The 24,898-nt window shown below is 36.1% G+C and overlaps 1 protein-coding gene and 1 pseudogene across 1 annotated transcript in view; one reads left to right on the top strand and one right to left on the bottom strand.

Annotated features, from left to right (window-relative positions):
• The window catches only part of DARS1 (aspartyl-tRNA synthetase 1), a 70,327-nt gene that overhangs the window by 41,416 nt on the left and 4,013 nt on the right, over positions 1 to 24,898 (bottom strand). The window contains exons 3-4 of the mRNA XM_045559266.1: positions 23,028 to 23,120; positions 10,199 to 10,301 (exon numbers count right to left, since the gene is read on the bottom strand). Coding sequence (XP_045415222.1) covers positions 10,199 to 10,301; positions 23,028 to 23,120 — 196 coding nt within the window. The remainder of the gene's footprint in view (positions 1 to 10,198; positions 10,302 to 23,027; positions 23,121 to 24,898) is intronic.
• LOC123643639 lies at positions 13,987 to 14,921 on the top strand (annotated as a pseudogene).

Below are 24,898 nucleotides of genomic sequence, written 5' to 3'. Positions count from 1 at the left end.
TTTGCGTACAGCAGATTTCATCAGTGGGAAACACTGTGTCAATGCAGGCAATAGTACTCAGGTGAACTCAGCCATGTAGGAATATACAAAATGCACACACCTCAAACATCTATCTGGGACCCATGTTAGGAGCCACATCCATCTACAACTGGTGTTACAGCTTTCCCTCTGATTGCAGCGTTCGTTCCACCACTACACCATAACTTACAAATTGCATCTCTTTTGACGTCCACTTAACTTCCACAAGCAAACTGTATATTTTTCAAGGTAAAGTGCTATATTTTAGTATTTATGTATTTATTAACCATTCAACATGTATAAAACTGTTCAACCTACCTTTAAAAAGTTAGGTCCCTGTCTTTTTACAAAATGTGCCATTGATGAAGTTTTTAATTGACACATAATTGTACATATTTATGTGGTACAGTGTGATATTTCAATACATGTATACATTGCGTAAAATTCAAAGTAGGGTTTAGCATACTCATTACCTCAAACATTTATCATTTCTTTGTGGTGAGAACATTCAAAATCCTCTCCTAGTTATTTTGAAATATATAATTTAGAACTATGAAACACTGAGAAAGGAAATCGCAGAGCATGTAAATAGGTGGAAAACCATACCATGCTCGTGGATCAGAAGAATCAACATTGTTATAATGTCTATATTGCCCAAAGTTATCTACAGATTCAATGCAATCCCTATTAAATTACCAACATCATTTTTCATGGATACAGAAAAAATAATTTTATGCTTTGTATGGAACCAGAGAAGACCCCGTTTAGCAAAAGCAATTTTAAGCAACAAAAACAAAATGGGAGGTATTAATTTGCCAGACTTCAAACTATGCTACAAGGCTGTGATTATTAAAACTGCTTGGTGTTGGCACAAGTGAAATATATAATATTGTTAACCATAGTCACCCTACTGTGCAAGAGAACTCCAGAACTTATTCCTCCTATCTATCTGTAATTTTGTACCCATTGACCAATCTTTCCTTTTGCCCCTCCTCCCCTCCCAGTAATTATTCTACTCTGCTTCTATGAGATCAACTTTTTTAGCTTCCAAGTGAGATCATGTAGTATTTGTCTTTCTGTGACTGGCTTATTTCACTTAGCACAATTGCCCTCCAGGTTTATCTGTATTGTCACAAATGGCAGGATTTCATTCTTTTTTATGGCTGAATGGTATTCCACTGTATATCTATATCATATTTTCTTTATCCATTCATCTGTTGTTGGACGCTTAGGTTGATTCTGGATCTTGGCTATTGTAAGTAGTGCTGCAACAAACATGGCAGTGCAGACATCTCATAGATTTCATTTCCTGGGGATTGCTGGATCATATGGTAGTTCTATTTTTAATTTTTTGAGAAACCTCCATACTGTTTTCCATAGTGGCTGTACTAATTTACATTCCCACTAACAGTGCCTAGGAGTTCCCCTTTCTCCACAAGATAAAATTTGTGAATGTTATGCCATCAGCCCCATTTTCTCCATAAGCACTGTCTGTGGTTTTTACTGCACAATTTTGCATAGTACAGTGAGTTTTAGGAATGCATATGTCACATAACAGAATTGACAGTCTATTAGTATCACTCTACAAAAACCTAATCTAAAAGGATACCCATACCTGAATGTCCTGAAAGGATCTCTTTTCCTTTGCTAAAGACAGAGCAATTCTAGGACAGGATTTTAGTTTGTACAAATGTCTAACAAAGAGCCTGCAATTTGATGTGTTAATGAACAGTAATCAGTTATCTATCCAGCCAAACTCTTTCATTTCTTTCCTGAAACCAGAATCTTGGTAAAGGATAAATTCGTATTCTAAATTCTGAGGCTGTGGCCTTATTTTCCACATTAGTTGCACACATCACATAGCTGCTTGGTTGACTGACTTTGTGCCTTGTTTCTCACAACGAGAGTGATGAGAATGTGCAAGATGTATTCTGTTAATGGCAGTGCTGATAGGGAAAAAAAAAGCTTAAGCAAAAGTAGATGCAATTAACTGTTAGATCTGCCAGGTGATGTTTAGATTTCATGTTTATAAATAGCTAATTTTTTATCACTGAAATTATTCAGGAAAAAGTACTGTTACTGCAAACATGAAACTCTCTAGGTTCCAAAGCTCTTCCCCTCTATTAGTTTTGCAGTGTGCTTTTAAACGAGGTGATTCCTAAGGCAGAAAGAAGACAACTACTGCTTTACAGTAGAAGAGGCAAACTCATTAGTGTTACTAATGGTTAAAAATTTTTTTAATTTCTCCTTTGGAATTGTTTTTAACATGAATTTATGACTCAAACATAAAAATCTTTTTTGTTATGATATAAATCAGTTCTACTTTTTAAATCAAACTTTTTTTTCCCCTCCAGTTTTGACTCTCAATAACTTGGGGGTAGTGTTTAAAAGGTTGTATTCTAAGTACACCTATATCGTGGAGGGCTCTGAACTAACATCATTACACTGTCTCAGGCAGGATGACATAGAGGCTGGAGTGTGAGCCCTAATGCCCAAGAGCTCAGTCAAAACACTAAATATTTCACATCTCTATTTCCTCATCTGTAAAAAAGAGTAGGCCAAGAAAAAAAAAACAAAACAGCCAAAACAGTATCAATACCTCCTAGGTTCCTGCAAGGATCTAGTGGGAAAATATAAGTATGGCATGTCACAACTCCATATTTATTATATAGTAACAGTCAACTATTACTGCTATTGTTACAAGCAAACTTATTTCCTCTGTATACAGGGGAAGCTGCTGCTAACCACTGTACTATACCTTTCAGGACTCGTACAAGGACTAGTAAGAAAGAGGCATCCAAAAAGCTAGAAAAATTATGCCAGACACTGGAAAACTTGGCAAGATAAAAGCAAGTGCAGTCATTATACTGAAGAAAATTTTTTTTTTTTTGGAGACAAGAGCATTGCTCTGTCATCCTAGCTAGAGAGCAGTAGCGTCACCATAGCTCACTGCAATCTCAAAACTCCTGGGCTCAAGCGATCATCCTGCTTCAGCCTCCCAAGATGCTGCGACTACAGGTGGGTGCTATCATGCCCTGCTAATTTTTCTATTTTTTGTAGAGCTGAGTCTCGCTCTTGCCCAGGCTGGTCTCAAACTCTTGAGTTCAAGGGATCCTCTAGCCTCAGCCTCCTAGAGTGCTAGGATTACAGGCATGAGCCACCGTGCCCGGCCTATACTGAATTTTAATTATAGATTAAGTCTATTAAACATTAAAAATAATATTTCACATACAATAAAAGTCCTGTGTGGGGGTAGAGGGGAATTTTTTCCCACGATTTTTCATCTCAAAAACATATGGCACCTGCTACAGATGTTACTGAAGAGTATCCCATTATTATTCACATAATCTACTCAATATACCCAAGATAATGATGGAAAGTGAGCTGCATAACCTTTACATGAATAGTGGTTTTTGGCTTTTGTTTCACATCATTTTAGGGACCACAGATTTAAGCCCCTTGAAGTAATTTATTATACCAGTCACAATAAAGGTCTAAAATACCTTAAAAAATCCATATATTGGTATATGCTATTTATTACTTGTTAACAGCAGAAATAAACTTGGAAGTTAGTAGAGGGCAGGTGATGATCAAAATTATAATTTTGGGTAATTATCAGCTCATATTTTTCTAAACTATGTTAATTTATTTCTCCCTCCCCAAAACAAACAAAAAAAAATCAATAATGGTGAAAGAGATACTATTTAATAGTTTTCCCATTTGTATATTTACATATTCTAATATCAACCAAAACTAATTATTAAAATTTTAACACTTACAGAAACTTAACTATTAAAGGTTTTCAGCAAAACCAGCAACAAATTTATTAGCTTTCTAGTTGTCAGAAATAAATTTGTTGACTCTTACTATACTCAATGAGAAATGTACTCACAGATCTACATAACTGCCCACATTCAAATTAATAATTTTTAAATCTTCACAAGAGTATAATAAAAGATCAGTTAGAAAAGAGACAAGCCACAACGTTGCTACACTCCAGTTCTTCAAATAATGTACCAACATAAAATGCTTCAACGTTTGTCCTAAATTAAATGCACAATTCACTGAGGCAAAGAATTACAAAACATTCAAACATAAGAAACCATATTTGCCAGTTAAATCAAAATAGCATCCAAAAAACAAAAATCAGGTAGGTACTTTAAAAAACAGTAAGCTACCTTTTGATAATAAAAATGTTTGTTTCCATTCTAAGGCAAGCAGAAGCTTTATTTATAGGTCAAGTACTTCTTTCAATTACTAATTGAAATCTAGTGAATTAGTACCACACTAGATCTGACTTTTAGATTTCCCAGGCAAGCAGAAATAATGATGCTTAAAGAAGAGTCTTAGCTCTAAAGTATAAAGTTAAGACAAGCAAACAGTAAACAATTTATGAGGCCGGGCGCGGTGGCTCACGCCTGTAATCCTAGCTCTGGGAGGCCGAGGCGGGTGGATCACTCGAGGTCAGGAGTTCGAGACCAGCCTGAGCAAGAGCGAGACCCCGTCTCTACCAAAAATAGAAAGAAATTAGCTGGCCAACTAAAAATATATATACAAAAAAATTAGCCGGGCATGGTGGCGCATGCCTGTAGTCCCAGCTACTCGGGAGGCTGAGGCAGTAGGATCGCTTAAGCCCAGGAGTCTGAGGTTGCTGTGAGCTAGGCTGACGCCACGGCACTCACTCTAGCCCAGGCAACAAAGTGAGACTCTGTCTCAAAAAAAAAAAAAAAAAAAAAAAAACAATTTATGAAGTCACATGGCTAGTGACAAAGAAAATCAGAGACAGATAGTAGTAGTTAAAGACTATTGCTATAGGAGAAAAGAGATCTCAGCATACAACTGGGCTCAACTCCTAATATAGTATGGGCAAGTATGAATTTGTAGCCAAAGAGTAGGGAGGGGGTCAGTGGATAGAAAATTACTAAGAGGAGACATTAGGGGTAAGAGGAGATTCTGGCTAAACAGACCTAACAGGATTCTTGCTGAAGGCAGGCCACTGTGATTAGACATCACAGGGGGCAGGGGGAGGAGGGCAGAGGTTGAGGAATCTGATTAGATAGGGAGGATGATCACATATGGGGTGGGGAGGGGGGTCAGTCTGGCTAAAGTAACTTAGCAGAATTCTTGCTTAAATTGAACAATGTCGAGATGAAAAAAAAGTCAAAAAGTAGCTTAGTTGAGCAGAGAGTTCAAAGGAGTCTGAATAGAGTTTGGTCAATGAGAGACTCGCTGTCCCTAGTTAGTTGGTGGGAAGCCAAGCCTCTGGGTTCTCTGGACCTCTATTACACTCAACAGTGCACTGGCGCTTTGCAAAAATTAAAGATTTAAATCATCCTAGCAGTTCTAGGATGACTTATTCTATGAGCTCATTTTTCTTCACTAAAACCCCAAGAATTTGTAGTCCAAAACAAGTGTGGTGAGAAGTTTGCATAACACTACTTGCAGGATAGGGAACCTGAGGTCTTGGAGCCACACTGGCCTCTGGATCCTTGAGTGCAGCCTTTTGACTGAATCCAAGTTTTAAAAAAGAAATCCTCTGCCGGGCACGGTGGCTCACGCCTGTAATCCTAGCACTCTGGGAGGCTGAGGCGGGTGGATTGCTCGAGGTCAGGAGTTCAAGACCAGCCTCAGCAAGAGCGAGACCCCGTCTCTACTAAAAATAGAAAGAAATTATCTGGTCAACTAAAATATATACATAGAAAAAATTAGCCCGGGCATGGTGGCACATGCCTGTAGTTCCAGCTACTGGGGAGGCTGAGGCAGTAGGATCGCTTAAGCCCAGGAGTTTGAGGTTGCTGTGAGCTAGGCTGATGCCACGGCACTCACTCTAGCCGGGGCAACACAGCGAGACTCTGTCTCAAAAAAAAAAAAAAAAAAAAGAAATCCTCTCAATAAAGGGATTTGTTCTGTGAAGTCTAGATTCGGCTGAGGGGCTACAGGTTCCCCACCCTTTTGAAACTACTATGGAGTGGAGTAAAAAATGTTAGTGACCCTCAGTAATCAGTTAAATTAGTTTTATCATGTTACTTAAATACTCACAAATATAAAACTAGTATAAATGCTTATAGCTCTGAACTTAAAATCAAAATAAATTTTTAAAGAAAATAAAAACAAAATTCAAATTAATATTATTTACAGTTTTACTAACAACTGCTAACATTTATTGTAAAAAGCTTATTGCTTCACAGCAAGTTCTATATTTAATGTTTCTATATTTTGACTTGAATACTAGTAATGTGAAAAATGTCTGCTCAGTTATATAAAACATTAACTTTGAGGTAGGTTTAGAATATTTAGGCCTCATAATTAACCAAAATTCTACAGAAAGCAATTAAGGAAGGACAATTTAAATAAAGTATTGTGGATCATTTTATAAAACTATCTTGCCCATGTGAAAGTTCATAATGTAGCACTGTTAACTGAAATTTATATCAGTGCTGGGCATGTGGTGGCTCAAGCCTGTAATCCTAGTACTCTGGGAGGCCAGGAGGGAGGACTGCTTGAGCTCAGGAGTTCAGGACCAGCCTGAGCAAGAGCGAGACCCTGTCTCTACTAAAAATAGAAAAAATTAGCCGGGAGTAGTGGCACATGCCTGTAGTGCCAGCTACTCAGGAGGCTGAGGCAGGAGGATTGCTTGAGCCCAGGAGTTTGAGGTTGCTGTGAGCTAGGCTGACGCCATGGGCAACAGAGTGAGACTATCTCAAAAAAGAAAAAAAAAAAGAAATTTATATCAAATGGGTTGTCAAATATCTAATCTGATAACTACTAGAACTAGAAATACATACATTTTTCCTTGCATGGAAACTATCATACGATTAGTGATCTGCTGCTCCTATACAGACAAAAATAGGATTCAATACATGTGCTTGAATGGTACAGGCTTTGTTGAGTTTTGAGTACTTAATTACCAAGTATCACCTGGTGACCCAACTTGTTCAGCATGTGTCTCTATTCAAAATACGGTGAAAACCTTCATTCGTACAGAACACGGAAATCATTTGGTTTCAGCTGGCATGAACACAATTGTAAATGAGACAGTAAATGCTGACGAAGCACTAAATTCACATTGCAGTTTTCCATTGTGAATTGGTCTTTAAGATGATATGGAATAATACCCTTATATAACTAAGATTACCATCAAAATGTATATTAAAATTAAAAATATATATAAAGAGAAAATTTCCAGCAGCCTAAGAATATATAATATATGTGGATCCATAAGAAATGAACAGAGAAACTAATCAATGAGGATCATGAAGGGTATGGGCTTAAGCTAAGTGACAAAGAATGATGATTTAATGAAAAAGGCCAATGCCTTTAAAATAAGAATTAAAGTAACAGAGGTCATTACAGGCATGGAGAATCTGCCCCATCTGAAGAGTATGTACTGAGAAGTAGTGGGAAATAACATTGTAGTGGGAAACCAGAAGGTAGAATTAATATTGGACATGGATGAAAGTAGGAAACTAGCTTTGAAAAAGAAACTTCTAGTAGGTATGGACTTAAGGCAGGAGCAAAAAGAGCATTTCCTCCCCAATAAATATTAGTTTAATAAATGATTGGACTATTTTGTCCCAACTCAAATAACATGGCAAAAATTATAAATAACAACACTTAAGAGACAAAAAAATTCTGAAGCCAAATATCTTAAAAAGCTCAGCTGGAGAGACAAACAGAAGACTTTATTCTCAAATGTTTAAAAAATTTTAGTGAATAATTACTTTCATTCTGGTGCCACATTGGCAAATTGAATAATCCCTCCATGCTTAAAAAACATAGAATGTCCATATGAACTGAGGGTTTCTGCGTTATGGTGTAACAATAATGAATACAGTTAGTGAATAACAACAATAATAACAACAGCAAATATATTTAGACCATAGCAGGTTATAAAAATTAATTTCATGTTAATATCAAATAGGGGAATTTCTATTTTTTATTTATGATTCAACAATAACCATACACCTTAGATTCTTGTTTTATGTAAGTGTCCGTGCATCAACCAGTACTGTCAGAGCTAGTGACCTCAAAGAAATGTGTTGAAAGCTATCTTAAACTTTGTATTCACAATGGAGTCAATGCACATCCATTGAAAATAAAATACTGTTTATGTTAAGCCTAGCCAGTAAGGATAATTTTCAGAAAAATGACTTTGAAGGATAAAGAAAAAACCCATAAACCTTTTTCCTAAATAAGAAAAGTTTTTTAGAATTTATATTACTTCACTGGATTTATTATTATTCATGAATACAGCAGGTAACAATTTTCAATGTAACATTTTTCTGTTTTTCATTTTCTTCTTTAAAAATTGGTACTTTGAATATAAATATCACACTGCTAGGTTTCTGTTAGAAAGGAAATGTGCCCTAGACTTCTACTATCAAGAATGATCAGTATTTCTCAACTGCCTTAGAAGTATAGTCTAAAACCAAATAAAAAAGACAAGCTGATTGACCCATCTGGAACATAAAATCATGTTCCTAAGAAAATTATCAACCAACCACAAAAATTAAAAACCCATTATTTTTCACCAGAGTCTTAGTCACAAGAATTTTCCTTTCTTACAAGGTAGCAAAAGCCATTAACACACCTACTCTTAATTACTCAGCTTTAATGAGTGCCAAAAGTTAAATAACTATAACCTACATACCACATGTTGATCCTATTGTATAAAATTGGCTCCATTCACTTGTATATAACCAGTCAAAGGCTTTATAATTTGCAACAGCTCAACCTTTTCCCACAGGTTGCTAATTACATAAAGTCCATTTTTTCTAAGAGACTAAAAATAGCTACACGCTCTTTCCTATTAAAAAAATCAAGTCACAACTTAATTGTTAATCTTGAATTGCATCTAGATCTTGATTGAGCTCCACTTTAGGAGTTATAAAATCTAGGCTAAATTATCTAAATTCTTTCCTTGTCTAAAAGAAAGATCACCCTTATGCTGTTATGTTACTGGGGCATTAGTGAGTTAAGCTCTGCTTGGGAGACCATTTGCAAGTAGCACTTCCAGCTATTAAGCTTTGGTTGACATCTGATATAGTCAATTCTGTTACTTAGTTAAGTCCCAGGAGTTTCTGAAAAGATCCAAAATAACTTATTCGTGGACTACTTTAACGTGTCTACTTCTAAAGACATCACATGGATTGACTGTCCACTTATAAGTAAAATGCCTCTCAGTGAATACTATGAATAAGTGGGATTTTTAAAAGACTTTTATACTAGAGTCTTTTCTTTAAGAATGTAACACTGAGGTTGTAATGCAGTTTAATGGGAAAACATATTCTCCATAAAACTGTTAGCTCCATATCTAAAGAGCAGAGATTAAAAAAGTCAACAGAAAAAATATAACATTTACTTCAACTGAATTTTTTCTTTTACATCTATGAAATTATTTTATTTCTTAAAATGTAAAGACTATCAAATTTTCCCATGTCTTCTTAGATTATTATCATGGAAGTAAACTTTGGATTAAATTGAGAAAAGCATGAAACAAAACTAGCAACATCCCCAACTACCAAGTAAAACTATTCTTATTAACTTACAGCCACAGCATGCACAACCACACTGCTACCTCTATATCCTGCCTCTTTCAAGATGAACAAAACAATGTGCTTCTACAGGAACTCTACGCCAGACAAGACTTTTAGAGGGGTGAAAAGGCATTTTTAGCTTTTTTTCCCTAAACCTTTTTGGTGTCAAAGTTAAAAGTTGTTAACATGTTACATTTGTTGTACTTCTTTGGGCAGGGAATCATTTGCAAAACTACATTCTTTTATTTTATATACTTTTATTAATTCAGTTAGAAAACTTGTTGCTCAATATGCAAATCTCAAACTGGGGAGGGAGGGAGGAAATGAAGCTCAACAAACACAACAAAATAAAGTTGCTCTGCTATGTTGAGGCTGCCAGGCTTTTTGTTACTTTACTTGAAAGTAAATGTGACTTGTCTATAGAGAGTGCTGCTTCAGCAGTTCCAAATGAATTTCAAGCCTGTGCTCCATATTTTCTCTTTTGTAAGTTTAATGTATTCAGCAACACTGAACTGACAATTTAAATAACTACATTTTTAAACAAACGAAGCATTGATGTTAATGTATGAAAATGGTCCAAACCCCTGGGAGTCTTGGTTCCCACCATTGTTTATTCTGACAACAGGATATAATTGCTTACTTACTTGGCAGCAAATTTAACCATCTGCTTGCTTGCATGGTCTCCCACCGCCACAAGAGCCTGGACGTTAAACTGCTGCTGACGTAGGACTAAGAAGCACTGTTTCCCTGAATAAGACAGAAAAAACACAAGTGTATTAAGGACATCCTACTTCAGGTTTTACAAAGAAGGAAAATGCTCTCTACTTTAAAATTGGGCCAAAATTTACTATACTCATCAGGCACATACACATGTGTATTCATCTGGCTTCTAAAGCCAAAACCCTCATATTCAACTGCCAAGAAACCCAAGTTCCTATTATGAGTAACAAAAAATGCTTTTAATGTGTTTGTCATAAGAACATAGGCAAATCACTACTTTAAAAAAATATTCTAAATAAAAAATTATTCTGTTATTGCATTTATAAACAAATTTCAAATAACTTCAGATCACTTCCAACATTCATTCAATAGCTAGTATATTCTATAGGCAAAGGCACTGTACTAACTACCATGGATGTTTCAATAATGTAGTCACAAAAGTGCTAATAAAGTGCTTAATAACAAGGACACAAGTATTCTATGGGGGTGGTCCATGTATAGAGTTCTTCCAGCAAAGTGCATTTAGATTGACAGGCTAGTTCCTTTCATGTTCTATTTTCCTTTATCATCTTCCTAATCCTTCAGTTTTTACAATAGTACCACTTTTTTTTTAAACTCCAAATAACTTATTTTGTCTATAAAAAATCATTCTCTTTAAGACCCATAACCAGTTTTATTTTTATATATCCTAGGCCTCTTGATTCTCTGTCTTTTCATAAAGAACTGACATTCTTTATTCTTAACCTTCTGAAAAATATCACTCAAAATATATTTTAGTTACTAGCTAGCTATCCATATGACATCCATCCCTTTTCCTCCAATGCAAATCCTTTTAGAGTCTCTGATCAAATTCTTGGAAATGACCATTTATCACATCAGATTGTTCTGTGAAACATAAGACGATTATATATATATGTTTTTGAGCTGGGCTCTCGCTATGTTGTCCAGGCTGGTGTCAAACTCCTGGCCTCAAGTGATCCTCCTCTAGCCTCAGCCTTCTGAGTAGTGGAACTACAGGAACCCACCACTGTGCCTAGCTGAAGATTTTGGTTTTTAAACTGAGAATTATCTTTTACATTAAGAATTACCCTTGCAAAAAGAAAAAGAAAAAAGAAAGCAACAATGCAAGCAGACTTACAGTTATTACTTTCAACATACATACATGATTTGAAATGCAAGTCAGATAGCAATTGTGAGCAAAAAAAGCCAGGCTGCAAACAAAGTATTGACACACACATAATCTATTGCCTTTGAAGCCATGTATGATGGACAGGTTTTTAATCACTAAAAAGACACTAATTTTCCCTCTTCTTTTTGAGTATGATCCAGTCACAAAGTAAAATCTTTCTTTTTAATTCTTTTAAGCCATAGAACATAGACCATAAACAAAGTAAAATCTTAAAAAAGAAAGTTGTATTGCATAACTAAACAAATTCAAAAGGATTTTAAAACATTGGATGGACAAAGGTTGTTACCAAAGACAAACTTACAGATGGATCAAAATGACATTATCCTAGGAACTACTACTAACTTACAGCCAGACATCACCCCACTTAGAATAGAATGTTAGCATGAAACGGAAGATGCGTACAATAGCGTCAGGCTAAGTAACCATTTAGTCAGAGTATTTTAGCTGTTCTAATAGTGCAGACAGGCAGCACAGACCCAGCTGTCAGCCAGTGATGAACTCCAATGCTACACAAAAGACCTAGAGAGAGAATTGAAAGCTCTGAAGGACTTACAAACAGTGGGCACGAGAAAATGCCGACGGCTCAGCACTAGAGGTTAACATTTAGTGTAACTGTTTAGTAAAAAAAAGAATAAAAGCTTTGAAATCAAAAGGCCTGGGATCATATCCTATCACTTCCTATGAAGGGGCCTGTGGGGAAATTACTAAACCATTTTATGTCTCAGTTTTTCATTTATAAAATGGAAAAAATGATAGTATACTACTCATGGGGTTTTCTTCTATAATCTTGAGGATTTTATAGTATGTTTGAAGTTGTGACAGACTCCAATAAATGTTAACTATTAATTATTATTAATAGCAATACTACCACTGGCTACTTATTTGAAGATTATCATTTCCATTCTACAGCGAGATGATTATACAGAAAAACTTTGCTGGGTGCTGGGAACACAAAGGTAAATATTTGGTAGACACTCATGAATAGACTATTAGATGGAAAAAAGTGATAAAACCACATACACATAAAAACAATGTAAGTGATAAAAACACAATTGAGTATAGTATAATCCCAATTTTGTTTGCATAAGAAGTATATTGATTGTATGCAGGAAAAACACCAAAATGTGGCTACTAATAGATGGTGAAATTATAGGAAATTATTCTGTTCTTTGTATTTTCTGAACTTTCTACAATAAATATATACTACTTTTCTAATCAGAAAAAAATTTTTTAAGAGAACTGTATGGAGAGGTAAGTATAGAAGAAAGGTAAAGGCTGAAAAGAATTCTTGGCTAGGTTCAAGACTAAACACAAGCAGTAAGTAGAACCTGGGAAGGTGTAGGAGGCTTAAACATAGAAGCAAATATACCTCCTAAGATTTGACATGCCTGTTAGAGAGAAATAATGAAATCAATGGTTATGGGTAAAGAATGCTCACTGTTCCCTTTAAATGTTTAATATCAACAGACGTAATTCTAAAAATTAAATCTCTACCTATTGAAAAAAAGGCAACAGATGGGAAAGAAGGGGGTAAAGTAGTGAGACCAGTCCCATGAGCATATTATATTATAAACGTACATAGTACATAAAAATGTACCAGCACAAAAATAGTCAGATCAACGCAGCTTAAGAAAGAATTGAGAACAGACTCCATTAGATAAAAGAAATTCTAGTTTTAGATGGAATTCAGGAGATTAAAAAAAAAAACCCAACAAATAAAAAACCAAGTAAAAAAATGAAACATTATACTGTACTACAGAGGAGGGGAGAACCTTTTATGTTTAAAAATGACAGCATGGGCCGGGCGCGGTGGCTCACGCCTGTAATCCTAGCACTCTGGGAGGCCGAGGCGGGTGGATCGCTCAAGGTCAGGAGTTCGAGACCAGCCTGAGCAAGAGCGAGACCCCATCTCTACTAAAAATAGAAAGAAATTATCTGGCCAACTAAAATATATACAGCAAAAATTAGCTGGGCATGGTGGCGCATGCCTGTAGTCCCAGCTACTCGGGAGGCTGAGGCAGTAGGATCGCTTAAGCCCAGTAGTTTGAGGTTGCTGTGAGCTAGGCTAACGCCACGGCACTCACTCTAGCCCGGGCAAAAAAGCGAGACGCTGTCTCAAAAAAAAAAAAAAAAAAAAAAAAATGACAGCATGTCTATATAAAAAAAAAAAAAAATCAAAAGAACAATAATACTCTGGGAAAAAAATATTTGCTGAATAGCACATAACGTATACATAAAGATCTTGAAGATTTATGAGAAAAGAACTCTGAGAACTCAATAGATAAATGGGCAATAAACCAACACAGGTAATTTGAAGGAAAAAGAAGAAAACCACAGTAAGTAAAAACAGTATAAAGAAAAAATGTTACTGGTAATGAAAGTAATACAAGTTGAAGCAAACAATGATGACACATTATTTACCTCTCAAACGAGCAAAGAATTTAAAAAATCTAATATTATCCAATGCTTGGGAGAATTAAGTGAAAATGTTCCTTCAAAACTTTCCGATGGCCCTGGTGTGATTCTATCCTGCAAGGCTGTTCTTGGAGCAGCAGTCATGTATCTCCGTCTGCCTTCTCTCCTCCCTAAGTGTGTGCCACCATCCCATGGAAGATTTGATACACATGGACATGAGCCCCCCAGAGGCCCCAGAACTATCTTTTCAGGTGTGAACTAAAGGCTGACAAAGATTATCACTTTAATGTGGATGATGAAAATGAGCACCAGTTATCTTTAAGAACAGTCAGTTTAGGGGCTGGTACAAAGGATGAACTGCACACTGTTGAAGCAGAGGCAATGAATTTTTGAAGGCAGTCCAATTAAGGTAACACTAGCAACTCTGGAAATGTCTATACGGCCAACGGTTTCCCTTGGGGGCTTTGAAATAACACCCCCTGCCCATGGTCTTACAGTTGAAGTGTGGTTCACGGCCTGTGCATATTAGTGGGCAGCACTTAGCAGCTGTGGAAGAAGATGCAGTCAGAAGATGAAGAGGAGGAGGATGTGAAACTCTTAAGTATATCTGGAAAGTGATCTGCCCCTGGAGGTGGTAGCAAGGTTCCACAGAAGAAAGTAAAATTTGCTGCTGATGAAGATGATAAAGATGACGATGAAGATGATGATGATTTTGATGACGAGGAAACTGAAGAAAAAGCTCCAGTGAAGAAACCTGTATGAGATACTCTAGCCAAAAATGCACAAAAATCAAACCAGAATGGAAAAGACTTAAAACCATCAACACCAAGATCAAAATCCTTCAAAAAACAGGAAAAAACTCCTAAACACCAAAAGGACCTAGTTCTGTAGAAGACATTAAGGCAAAAATGCAAGCAAGTATAGAAAAAGGTGGTTCTCTTTCCAAAGCGGAAGCCAAGTTCATTAATTATGTGAAGAATTGCTTCTGGATGACTGACCAGGAGGCTATTCAAGATCTCTGGCAGTGGAAGAAGTTTCTTTAAGAAAACAGTTTAAACAGTTTGTTAAAATTTTCCATCTTATTTCATTTTTGTAATAGTTGATATCTGGCTGTCCTTTTTATAATGCAGACTAAAAACTTTCCCTACTGTGTTTGATAAATGTTGTCCAGGTTCCATTGCCAAGAATGTATTGTACAAAATGCCTGTTTAGTTTTTAAAGATGGAACTCCACCCTTTGCTTGGTTTTAAGTATGTATGGAATGTTATGATAGGACACTGTAGTAGCAGTGGTCAGACATGGAAATGGTGGGGAGACAAAAATATATGTGTGAAATAAACTCAGTAATTTAAAAAAAACCTTCTCTGATGGCAAGGCAAATTTGCACCATGCTTCTAGAGAACAATCTGCCAATAAGCATTAAAAGGCCTAAAAATGTTATCTTTGACTCAGTAAGTACATGTCTTAGAATATAGCTTAAGTAAATTAAGTATGGAAATTTTCATAATATTATTTATATAAAAGAATGAAAGTTCTATTATCATTTATTTCATATTTATGTAGTCTTCATTATTGGAACAGATCTACATATGACTAATGATATGGTCCCCAAGCTTTCTGTGTTCAAAGTACTTCCAAATACTAGAACTTGATGGTCCACTTAAAAAGATTTCTGAAAGGCTCAGAACAAAAATCAGTACTGGTTTACTGGTAAATAGAACTGTCCACTCAGACTACCTCTATCAATATTTTTGAGACCAAGTTCTAGCCAGGGTTTAGTAACCAAAATTGTTCTTTCTCTGGCTTTGGTTGGTGACACGGTACTATTTAGATTAGTTCCATGTTTTACAAGACACTACTTTAAATATACTGAGACAAGGCCGGGCGCAGTGGCTCACGCCTGTAATCCTAGCTCTGGGAGGCCGAGGCGGGTGGATCGATCGAGGTCAGGAGTTCGAGACCAGCCTGAGCAAGAGTGAGACCCCATCTCTACTAAAAATAGAAAGAAATTATCTGGCCAACTAAAAATATATATACAAAAAAAAAAAAAAAATTAGCCGGGCATGGTGGCTCATGCCTGTAGTCCCAGCTACTCGGGAGGCTGAGGCAGTAGGATCGCTTAAGCCCAGGAGTCTGAGGTTGCTGTGAGCTAGGCTGATGCCACGGCACTCACTCTAGCCCGGGCAAGAAAGTGAGACTCTGTCTCAAAATAAATAAATAAATACATACATACATACATACATAAATAAATAAATAAATAAACTGAGACATAAGGAGATACATACAGTGTGTACATGATCCTTTTTGTATAAATTTAAAAAACAAGGATATGATTATACTTGTAAATGTGTATTTTTTTTTTCCTAAAAGGATATACAAGAAACAACTGGTTATTTTGTGGGGAAGAGATTGGTGGGATACAGGAGTTAGAATTGTGAATTTTGATTTTTACCATACCTATATGTTATTTTTTATTCTAAGAAGCAAATATATAATTTCTCAGTTTAGTAAAAAGTTCTCACTGCATAAGTTAGTATAGGAACTTTAAAGGACAGATTAATCAACTGCTACACATTATTCATCTTTCTTCTTGGAACTTTCCAACACAGAAGAGAGCTTACAGAAAACAAAAGAAAGTCAATGTTCAAAACTGCTGAATAAGTTCACTATTTTTAGATATTTTAAATTTAAGTATTTAACACTTTAAAATTTATGCTGCGGTTTGATTAAGTTTTTAGAAAAGGCAATTTATTTTTTAAATTTGCACAGGAGTACCTTCTAGAAAAATATGAAGTTGGAAATCTTCCCTTATAGTGCAGTCTTTATTTCTGAGCTGAAGAACAAACATGGTAGGTACTCAGGGCAAAGGGCTTACTCTCAGTTCCATTATGGTGATGACTCAGCAGTGAAGTGGGCCTTCATTCGAGAACTGGGTTATCAAAGACATGGAGCGAATTCTATGTTTTCATCTCTTTTTGCTGTCTTTTAACTTGCTAAGCTCTTGAATTCATTATTTAGATAATGTACCTTAACTTCCTAATATTCAACATTAATATTTTCTTTCATTTATATTAATCAACCAGGGAATAAAACAACAAAGACTTAAACAGTTTAAAATATTTTCCATTTATTATTTCCTCTAAAATGTTCTTGCATGGATATAAGTTGAAGCTCTCACCCATGGTATTAAATGACTACCAAAAAAAACCCTAGCTATTTTGAAAATATAAGTTTTTAGAAAGAATAGTATTGAAAGAGAATTATTTTGTGCCAATGACTTCCACAAGGTATGTACAAAATTCAGAAGGAGGCCGGGCGCGGTGGCTCACGCCTGTAATCCTAGCACTCTGGGAAGCCGAGGCGGGTGGATTGCTTGAGCTCAGGAGTTCCAGACCAGCCTCAGCAAGAGTGAGACCCCGTCTCTACTAAAAATAGAAAGAAATTATCTGGCCAACTAAAATATATATATAGAAAAAAAAAAAATTAGCCGGGCATGGTGGCGCATGCCTGTAGTCCCAGCTACTCGGGAGGCTGAGGCAGTAGGATCATTTAAGCCCAGGAGTTTGAGGTTGCTGTGAGCTAGGCTGACGCCACGGCACTCACTCTAGCCTGGGCAACAAAGCGAGACTCTGTCTCAAAAAAAAAAAAAAAAAAAAAATTTCAGAAGGAACCACAGACTTTCCAATTACTCTTTCAATATACAGTCTTAAGCTCAGACACTTTCATGCTTGAAAGAAACCAATTTTAAGCATATCATTAAAAGTTTTTCCTTGCTCCTATCTAGAACACTTCACATTAGGGAGGTTATACATAATGCTACTGTAAGAAATCTAATTTTAATTTTTAAAATGTTGAAAACTCTGTTCTTAAGGAAAAAACATACAGACTTTTGTTATATAAATAGACTTATATTGCATAACAGGATTCTAATGGTCATACTTTTGACACTGTAACTTTTATACTGCCATTTCCTTATTCATGGTTTCTCAAAGTTTTGCTCTACTTCAAATTGCCAGCATACATTGTATCTCCACGTCCAGCTTGTAGTATGTTACTACTTCTGGAGTTAAAGCACACGAATGAGTCTAAGTAAGTCATATTTATTTATATATATTTTTTCTTATGTAAGATATAGGAAGAATGGAGTAATTACAATCAGGATTTCTGCAAATTCAGAACATAAGATTTTAATTATTTTTAAAGATAATCTACATTGGCAGAATCAAAAACATTGACAATCACTACTGGCAAGTGTCTTAGTTTGTTTTCTGATGCTTATAACAGAATACCTAAAATTGGGTAATTTATATGAAAGAAAATTATTTCTTACATTTCTGGAGGCTGGGAAGTCCCAAGTGGAGGGGCTGCAACTGGTAAGGGCCTTCTGCTGGTGTGAACTCTGCAGATCCTGAAGTAGTGTAGAGCATCATACGGCAAGGGGGCTGAGTATGCTACCTCAGGTCTTCCCTCTTATGAAGCCACTAATGGCACTTCCAAGATAATCCATTAATGTATTAATCCATTCATGAAGGCAGAGCCCTCAGGACCCAATCACCTCTTATAGACCCTACCTTCCGATACTGCCACATTGGGGATTAAGTTTCAACATGAGTTTCTGAGGGGACAAACATTCAAACCATAGCATTCCACCCCTGCCCCTACCCCCAACTTACATACAAATGTATTTATCCCATCCCCATAGCCCTAAAGTCTTAACTTGTTACAATACTAACTCAAAAGTCCGGAAGTCCAGTGACTCCCTTCTATCTGTGCTAATCTCTTTGGGAAATGGTTGCCGGGCTACACCCTGGTTTCCTCTTCTGAACATACTTTTCACTTTTTATCTGGCCAGGCTGAGAGTTTTCCAGATTTTCTGCTTTGCTTCTCTTTTGATTATAAATTCCATCTTCAGGTCATTTCTTTCCTCATGCAGCTTAGCATAAGCAGTTAAAAGTAGCCATACAGCAGCCTGGATGCTTCGCTGCTTGGATTATTTTTTCCACCCCATACCTTAGTTCATCACTCTCGAGTTCAGCCTTCCACAAAGCTCTCAGGCGTGGACAGTTCAGCCAAGTTCTTTGCCAATTTATAACAAGGATGTCCTTTACTTCAGTGTCCAGTACCGTGTTCCTCTGTTCCATCTGAAACCTCGTCAGAATGGCTTTTGTTGGCCATATTTCTATCAGTATTCTCATCGTGACCACTTAACCAATCTCTAAGGAGTTCTAAACTTTCCCTAGTCTTCTTGTCTTCTAAGCCCTCACCAGAATTTAGGCTTTTTCTAGCTTGTTATTCTAAATTCTTCCAGCCTCTGCCCATAACCCAGTTCCAAAGCTGCATCCACGTTTTCAGGTATTTGTTACCAGCAACACCCTATTCCCGGTACCAATTTTCTTAGTCCATTTTCTGTTACTTATATATCAGAATACCTGAAACTGGATAATTTATAAGAAAACAGAATTTACTTTTTATAGTTCTAGAGGCTGAGAAGTCTAAAGTTGAGAAGTCACATGTGGTGAGGGCCTTCTTGCTGGTGGGGACTCTCTATAAAGTCCTAAGGCGGGAGAGGGCTGAGCATGCTAGCTCAGGTCTCTCCTTGTCTTAGAAAGCCACTAATGCTGCGACCGTGATAACCATTAATCCATGATCCAACCATCTCTTAAAGGCCCCACCTTTCAATAGTGCCACAGTGGAGATTATGTTTCAACATTAGTTTCAGAGGGGACAAATATTAAAACCATAGCAGCAAGGATGTAGAGAAAGTGGTACTGTGACATACTTGTGGGAATATAACTGAGTATAGCCTTTTGGGAGGATAATCTGTTACTAGAAATTTTAAATATGCATATGCATACCCTTTAACCCACCAATTTCACTTTTATATATCTATCTTGGAGAAATACTGCCCCATGTAGACCTATAACCAGTATCATGTAAGCATTTCCAAGAAACATTGTTAATTGATTGTAAAAAGTTGAAAAGTAATATGTAAAGTACAATAAGACACACTAAAAACATACCCCAAACAAAACTCTGTGTGTGTACATACACACATTAAAAACAAAGATTTATAAAGACACTGAACAAATTAGTAAGAGTGAATGGAAAAGGCTAGTGCAGAGGATAGGTAATAGAGAAGAAAAAAGGAAATATCACTATTTCTGTTTTCTTTGAAAAATTCATATGATAGTATTAATGTATTACTTGGGTAACTTACATAAGTGTAACTTAAAAACAAAATAGGATTTTCCAGTTAAAAGTGATAAAAACCAGATTATGGATAAAAACATATAACTGACAGTTAAATAACACTGTACTAAAAAAATACCATTTACACTTTTGCCAAATTGAGTTTATTCAACAATCCAAAAATGTTTCAACATTAAGAAATCCATTATTGTAAATCACTACAATTACACACAGTTGATTCTTGTTATTTGTGGCAGTTATGTTCTATAAAGTTGCTGCAACACTGAATTAGGGAATATTGAATCATTGCTCATAGGGGAAACACGAGGTTAAGTTCCTTTAAGCCTGTGGACACAATAGTTTTGTCAACTGATCAATACATAATCTTGTTTTGTGTATGTTTCTGTTTAAAGATACCTTATTTAATAGATACTGTTGATTCATTAACATTTAACTCATGGCCAAGGGCACTGTAACTCATGCCTGAACAAAGCTTATCTAACACTTGTATTTTCTCCAAAGGCACAGCACAGCATTCTTGTGTTTAGGAACATCAGAGAACACTTTAGGAGGATACCTGGGGGCCATTCTAAAAGGCAAAAATCAAGGTGGGAGCAGTGGTGTGCCCTGTAGTCCCAGCTACTTGAGAGGCTCAGGTGCGAGGATCCCATGAGGCCAGGAGTTCCAGGCTGCAGTGTGCTATCACTGTGCCTGTGAATTAAGCCACTTTGCTTTATCCTGAGCAACACAGGCAAGACCTGGTCTCTTAAAAAACAAAAAGGCAAAAATGTGGCCTTACATAGACTGTGAAAAGGACAGTTATTTACAGTACAAAAGCTGAAACAAGAAGGAAGAGTATCATTGTGTTTGACTTTAATTTGGAATGTGTGCACTGGGTGAGGCAAATTTTTTGTCACTCTGCAAATGTGCATGTCTGGCATGACTGAGAATGACAAGAAAACCCTGCAGGAATTGATTTAGGGGTTACAAATACATTTTGGACAGTAGGTGAATTTGTGAATATGAAATCCATCAACTGTATTTTTAAATTTTTTATTATACGAAAAATTTCAAACAAACACAAAAGCAGAGTGACTAGTATAATAAACCTCTCTATATATACATCACACAACACAATTATATTTTGAGGGGAAGAAATGCTGGAAAAAAGTATGATAAAATTCAACATCTATTTCTGATAAACAGAAAACCTGGCCTAGAACAAAACCATTTTTAATCTACTTTTAAAACTCTGGCATTGCTTTCTAATGACATTTTATGTAGAATTCCTAGTCTTTTAAAATAATTCATCAGGAAATAAATTTCTGCTGCCTGAAAAATTCTTCATTGTGAGAATCCTTGCAGTACTAGAGAATCTACTAATTATTGCAAAGAGAAACAAGAAATGAGATACTAACATTTGAAAGAAAAGGACAAAAAGCTCATTATTTGTAAAGGATACCACTGTCTACCTACCACCCCAGGTGATTCAATAATTATCAACTTATAGCCATTCTCATTTCAGCTTTAGCCCACTCACCTATCAATTCCTGTACTATTCTGAAGCAAACCCTAGCCCTATTATTTCATCCATACATATGTAAGTATGGATCTCTAAAAAATAAAGTCTTTAAAAAAAAAAGTTACTATTGTGCAAATATCTCAACTGAAAAAAATAATTCCTACTTTTGTGTTTTTTTTACTGTATATTTAAATCAAGATCCAAATAAGTGACTGGTTGAGAGATGTCTTAAGTCTGTTTTAATCCATAGGTTTCCCCTCCCTTATAATTTATTTATTAAAGAGAACAGGTTGTTCTTGCCCAGTAGTTTCTTATAGTCTGAGTTTCACTGATTGCATCCCATTATATTTAACATATTCCTTTGTCCTGTGGTTTTCCTGTAAATTAATAATTGTATCTAAAGGCTTAATGAAATTTAGGTACAATTTTTGGGGTAAGACTACTTCATAGGTCATGCTGGTGTTCTTCCATGAGTATATCTAAAATATTTCTGGTTATTTCTCTTTTGTGATGTTACCAATCACTGGTGATCAATGTCTAGATTATTTACTAGGGGCAAAATGGTGATGTTCTAACATTCTTTTTTCATTTTATTAGCTGGAATAGTTCTCTAAACAGATACTTGCCCACATCTACCATTTGGTTAGCCAATGATGTACAATCCATATAAAAATGATATTTTCCCTTTATTTACCAGTTTTCAAAATGAACTGGTTCCACTGGTGACCAACTAGGTTTTTTGCTTACCATAACATTATAATAAATTTATGAATTTAAACATATCTGATGTGTTTCAATTCACCTCACTTATCCTTATAGGCCAATATTCCCTAAAGAACCAAGGTTTATTTAAAATATTCTAATCTTTCTTGTCTGTTGTTAATGTTAAATTGTTAGTTCAGCACTGTTCAAAAGAACTTTCAACAGTAATGAAAACATTCTGTATTTGTGCTGTCTGTCCAGTATGGGAGCCACTAGCCACATGTGGCCATTAAACTCTTGAAATACAGCCAGTGTGACTGAGATAATTTAAAAAGCTCCATGTGGCCAGTGGTTATACTGTATTGAATAGCCCAGTCTTATCCTTATCTCCATTCCACCTCTCTCTTCAACTATGTAATTAAAAATGTTAAGAATATTAAAACATGAGAAGTTTCTCAAAAACACTCTTCCCTTAAATAATTAAACTTTTGAGAGATGCTAGAAATGTAGCTTGAAGTCATAGGTTTCATCAAAGTCTTCAGGGACAAATTATTTTTAATGATGTCTTATAGGAACCTAAAATTGATTAACCATGGGCTAATACTTTACAGTGATTTAAGAAAGAAAACAATTATGTGTTTTGTTTTGTCTTTAAAGACTTACTTTGTGAAGAATGTACAAGACCAAAAATTCAGAGTCCTTACCAAAATGATTTTAACCATTAACTCAATCTTACCTTTAGCTCTGCTCGTATGAACTCTTGCACGCATCCAAACAACTTCATCAGCTCTTTGTGCTGTCAAGTCTCTAATCCGAACCAAAACTCGATCTGCAAAAAATAGTGAAACAATTTTTAAATTCAGAATTTACAAAGAGATCACAATTATTTCTGTCTGACAGCTAGCACAAGTACTTGCCATCATCTTAAATTCTCAATCTTCGACAACAATGTCTTATCACCTTCCATAAGCAATTTGCCTCAAGTTTTGTGAATTATACTTTCTACATGTATCTCAAAAATCTATCCAATCCTCTACCATCTTCATTGCCACAATACTAAGCCAAACTATTATTATCTCCTACCTAAACTACAGTAATAGTCTCCTAACTGACAATCCTCTGGGCCCCTTCTAATTTAGTCTACATTGCAGTTAAAGAGTTTCAAAATGTAAATAGAACACTTCAGTGACTTTTAAGGCCATCCACAGCCTGTCCTCACCTCCCTATTCCTAAGTGGACATGGGGCACTTTTGCCTGTCTGTCATAGTATATAAGTCAGTAAACCACAGGGAAGGACAGTTGTAGTACTCCATTCCCCAGGACACAGTAACTGATCCAGGGAAGGGCACTTTACTCAAACTGAGCTAATCAAAGTCCTTCTCTGGGACTTAATATACAGATGCTGGATGAAGCTCTCCTCCTGGGGTAACTGAGCTGAGACGGTATAGGCCCAGGATTGCACCCACCACCTTTCCCACTCCATGAGTTTGCAGGATGAGAGAATGAGGCCAATATCCTAAAGGAAGCAGAGCCAAAAAGTGGAGAAAGCACTGAAGATGCTACTTCAATCATGCTTGATGCCATCTCATAGTTTGTTTCCTATAGTTATATGAGCCTTTTGGCTGTACGTGAACCCCAACTATCATGTCTCTGAATACCAGACAAAATATTACAACCATTTGGAGTCCCCCAAACAAGAAACAGTAACAGAACAACTATTCTGTAAAGTCAGCTATATGATACAACATTCAGGAATCAATTTGTTATTGTTCTAAATATGCGATAATTTTATCAGAGAAAAAAAATTAAGTATTAGCTAAAAACATAGCAATAGACATGACATTACAATATTAAGAATAATGCCTTTTAGGCCCGGCGAGGTGGCTCACGCCTGTAATCCTAGCACTCTGGGAGGCTGAGGCAGGAGAATCGTTTGAGCTCAGGAGTTCGAGACCAGCATGACCAAGAGCGAGACCCCGTCTCTACTAAAAAATAGAAAGAAATTATCTGGACAACTAAAAATATATAGAAAAAATTAGCCAGGCATGGTGGCGCATGTCTGTAGTCCCAGCTACTCGGGAGGCTGAGGCAGAAGGATTGCTTGAGCCCAGGAGTTTGAGATTGCTGTGAGCTAGGCTGACGCCACAGCACTCTAGCCCAGGCAACAGAGTGAGACTATGTCTCAAAAAAAAAAGCCTTTTGGGATATTATAATTAAGTCAAATAATAAGTACTGTATATTTTACCTGCTTTGACTAAATGTATTTATAATTTGTCTCCTGAAGAGGAAGCTGTAGAGAGAAACTGCTTTATAGAATATCATTGATTCTCATGGACAAAAGCAAAGAGAATGAAAGGGGAATGTTAAAGCCATTGGCATTGTAGCACGATTTCTGCAAAACACTGCCAACAGATTTTATGAGTTAAGCTAACTTTCAAGTCTGCTCTGTAAACTCAGGCAAAAGAAAGCATAAAAGACAAAAGACAAAAAAATCAGCACAAGAGTTTAAAAGGTATATTTGAAAATGCCAAGACTGAAAAAGTAATGGTTTACTAACTGGGCAACCAAAACTCAAAACCATACAAAATTGATAGCATAAATCTAAAA

This window comes from Lemur catta, chromosome 8 (assembly GCF_020740605.2).
Source record: "Lemur catta isolate mLemCat1 chromosome 8, mLemCat1.pri, whole genome shotgun sequence".
Lineage (NCBI taxonomy): Eukaryota > Metazoa > Chordata > Mammalia > Primates > Lemuridae > Lemur > Lemur catta.
This window is presented reverse-complemented; position numbering and strand designations above follow the sequence as displayed.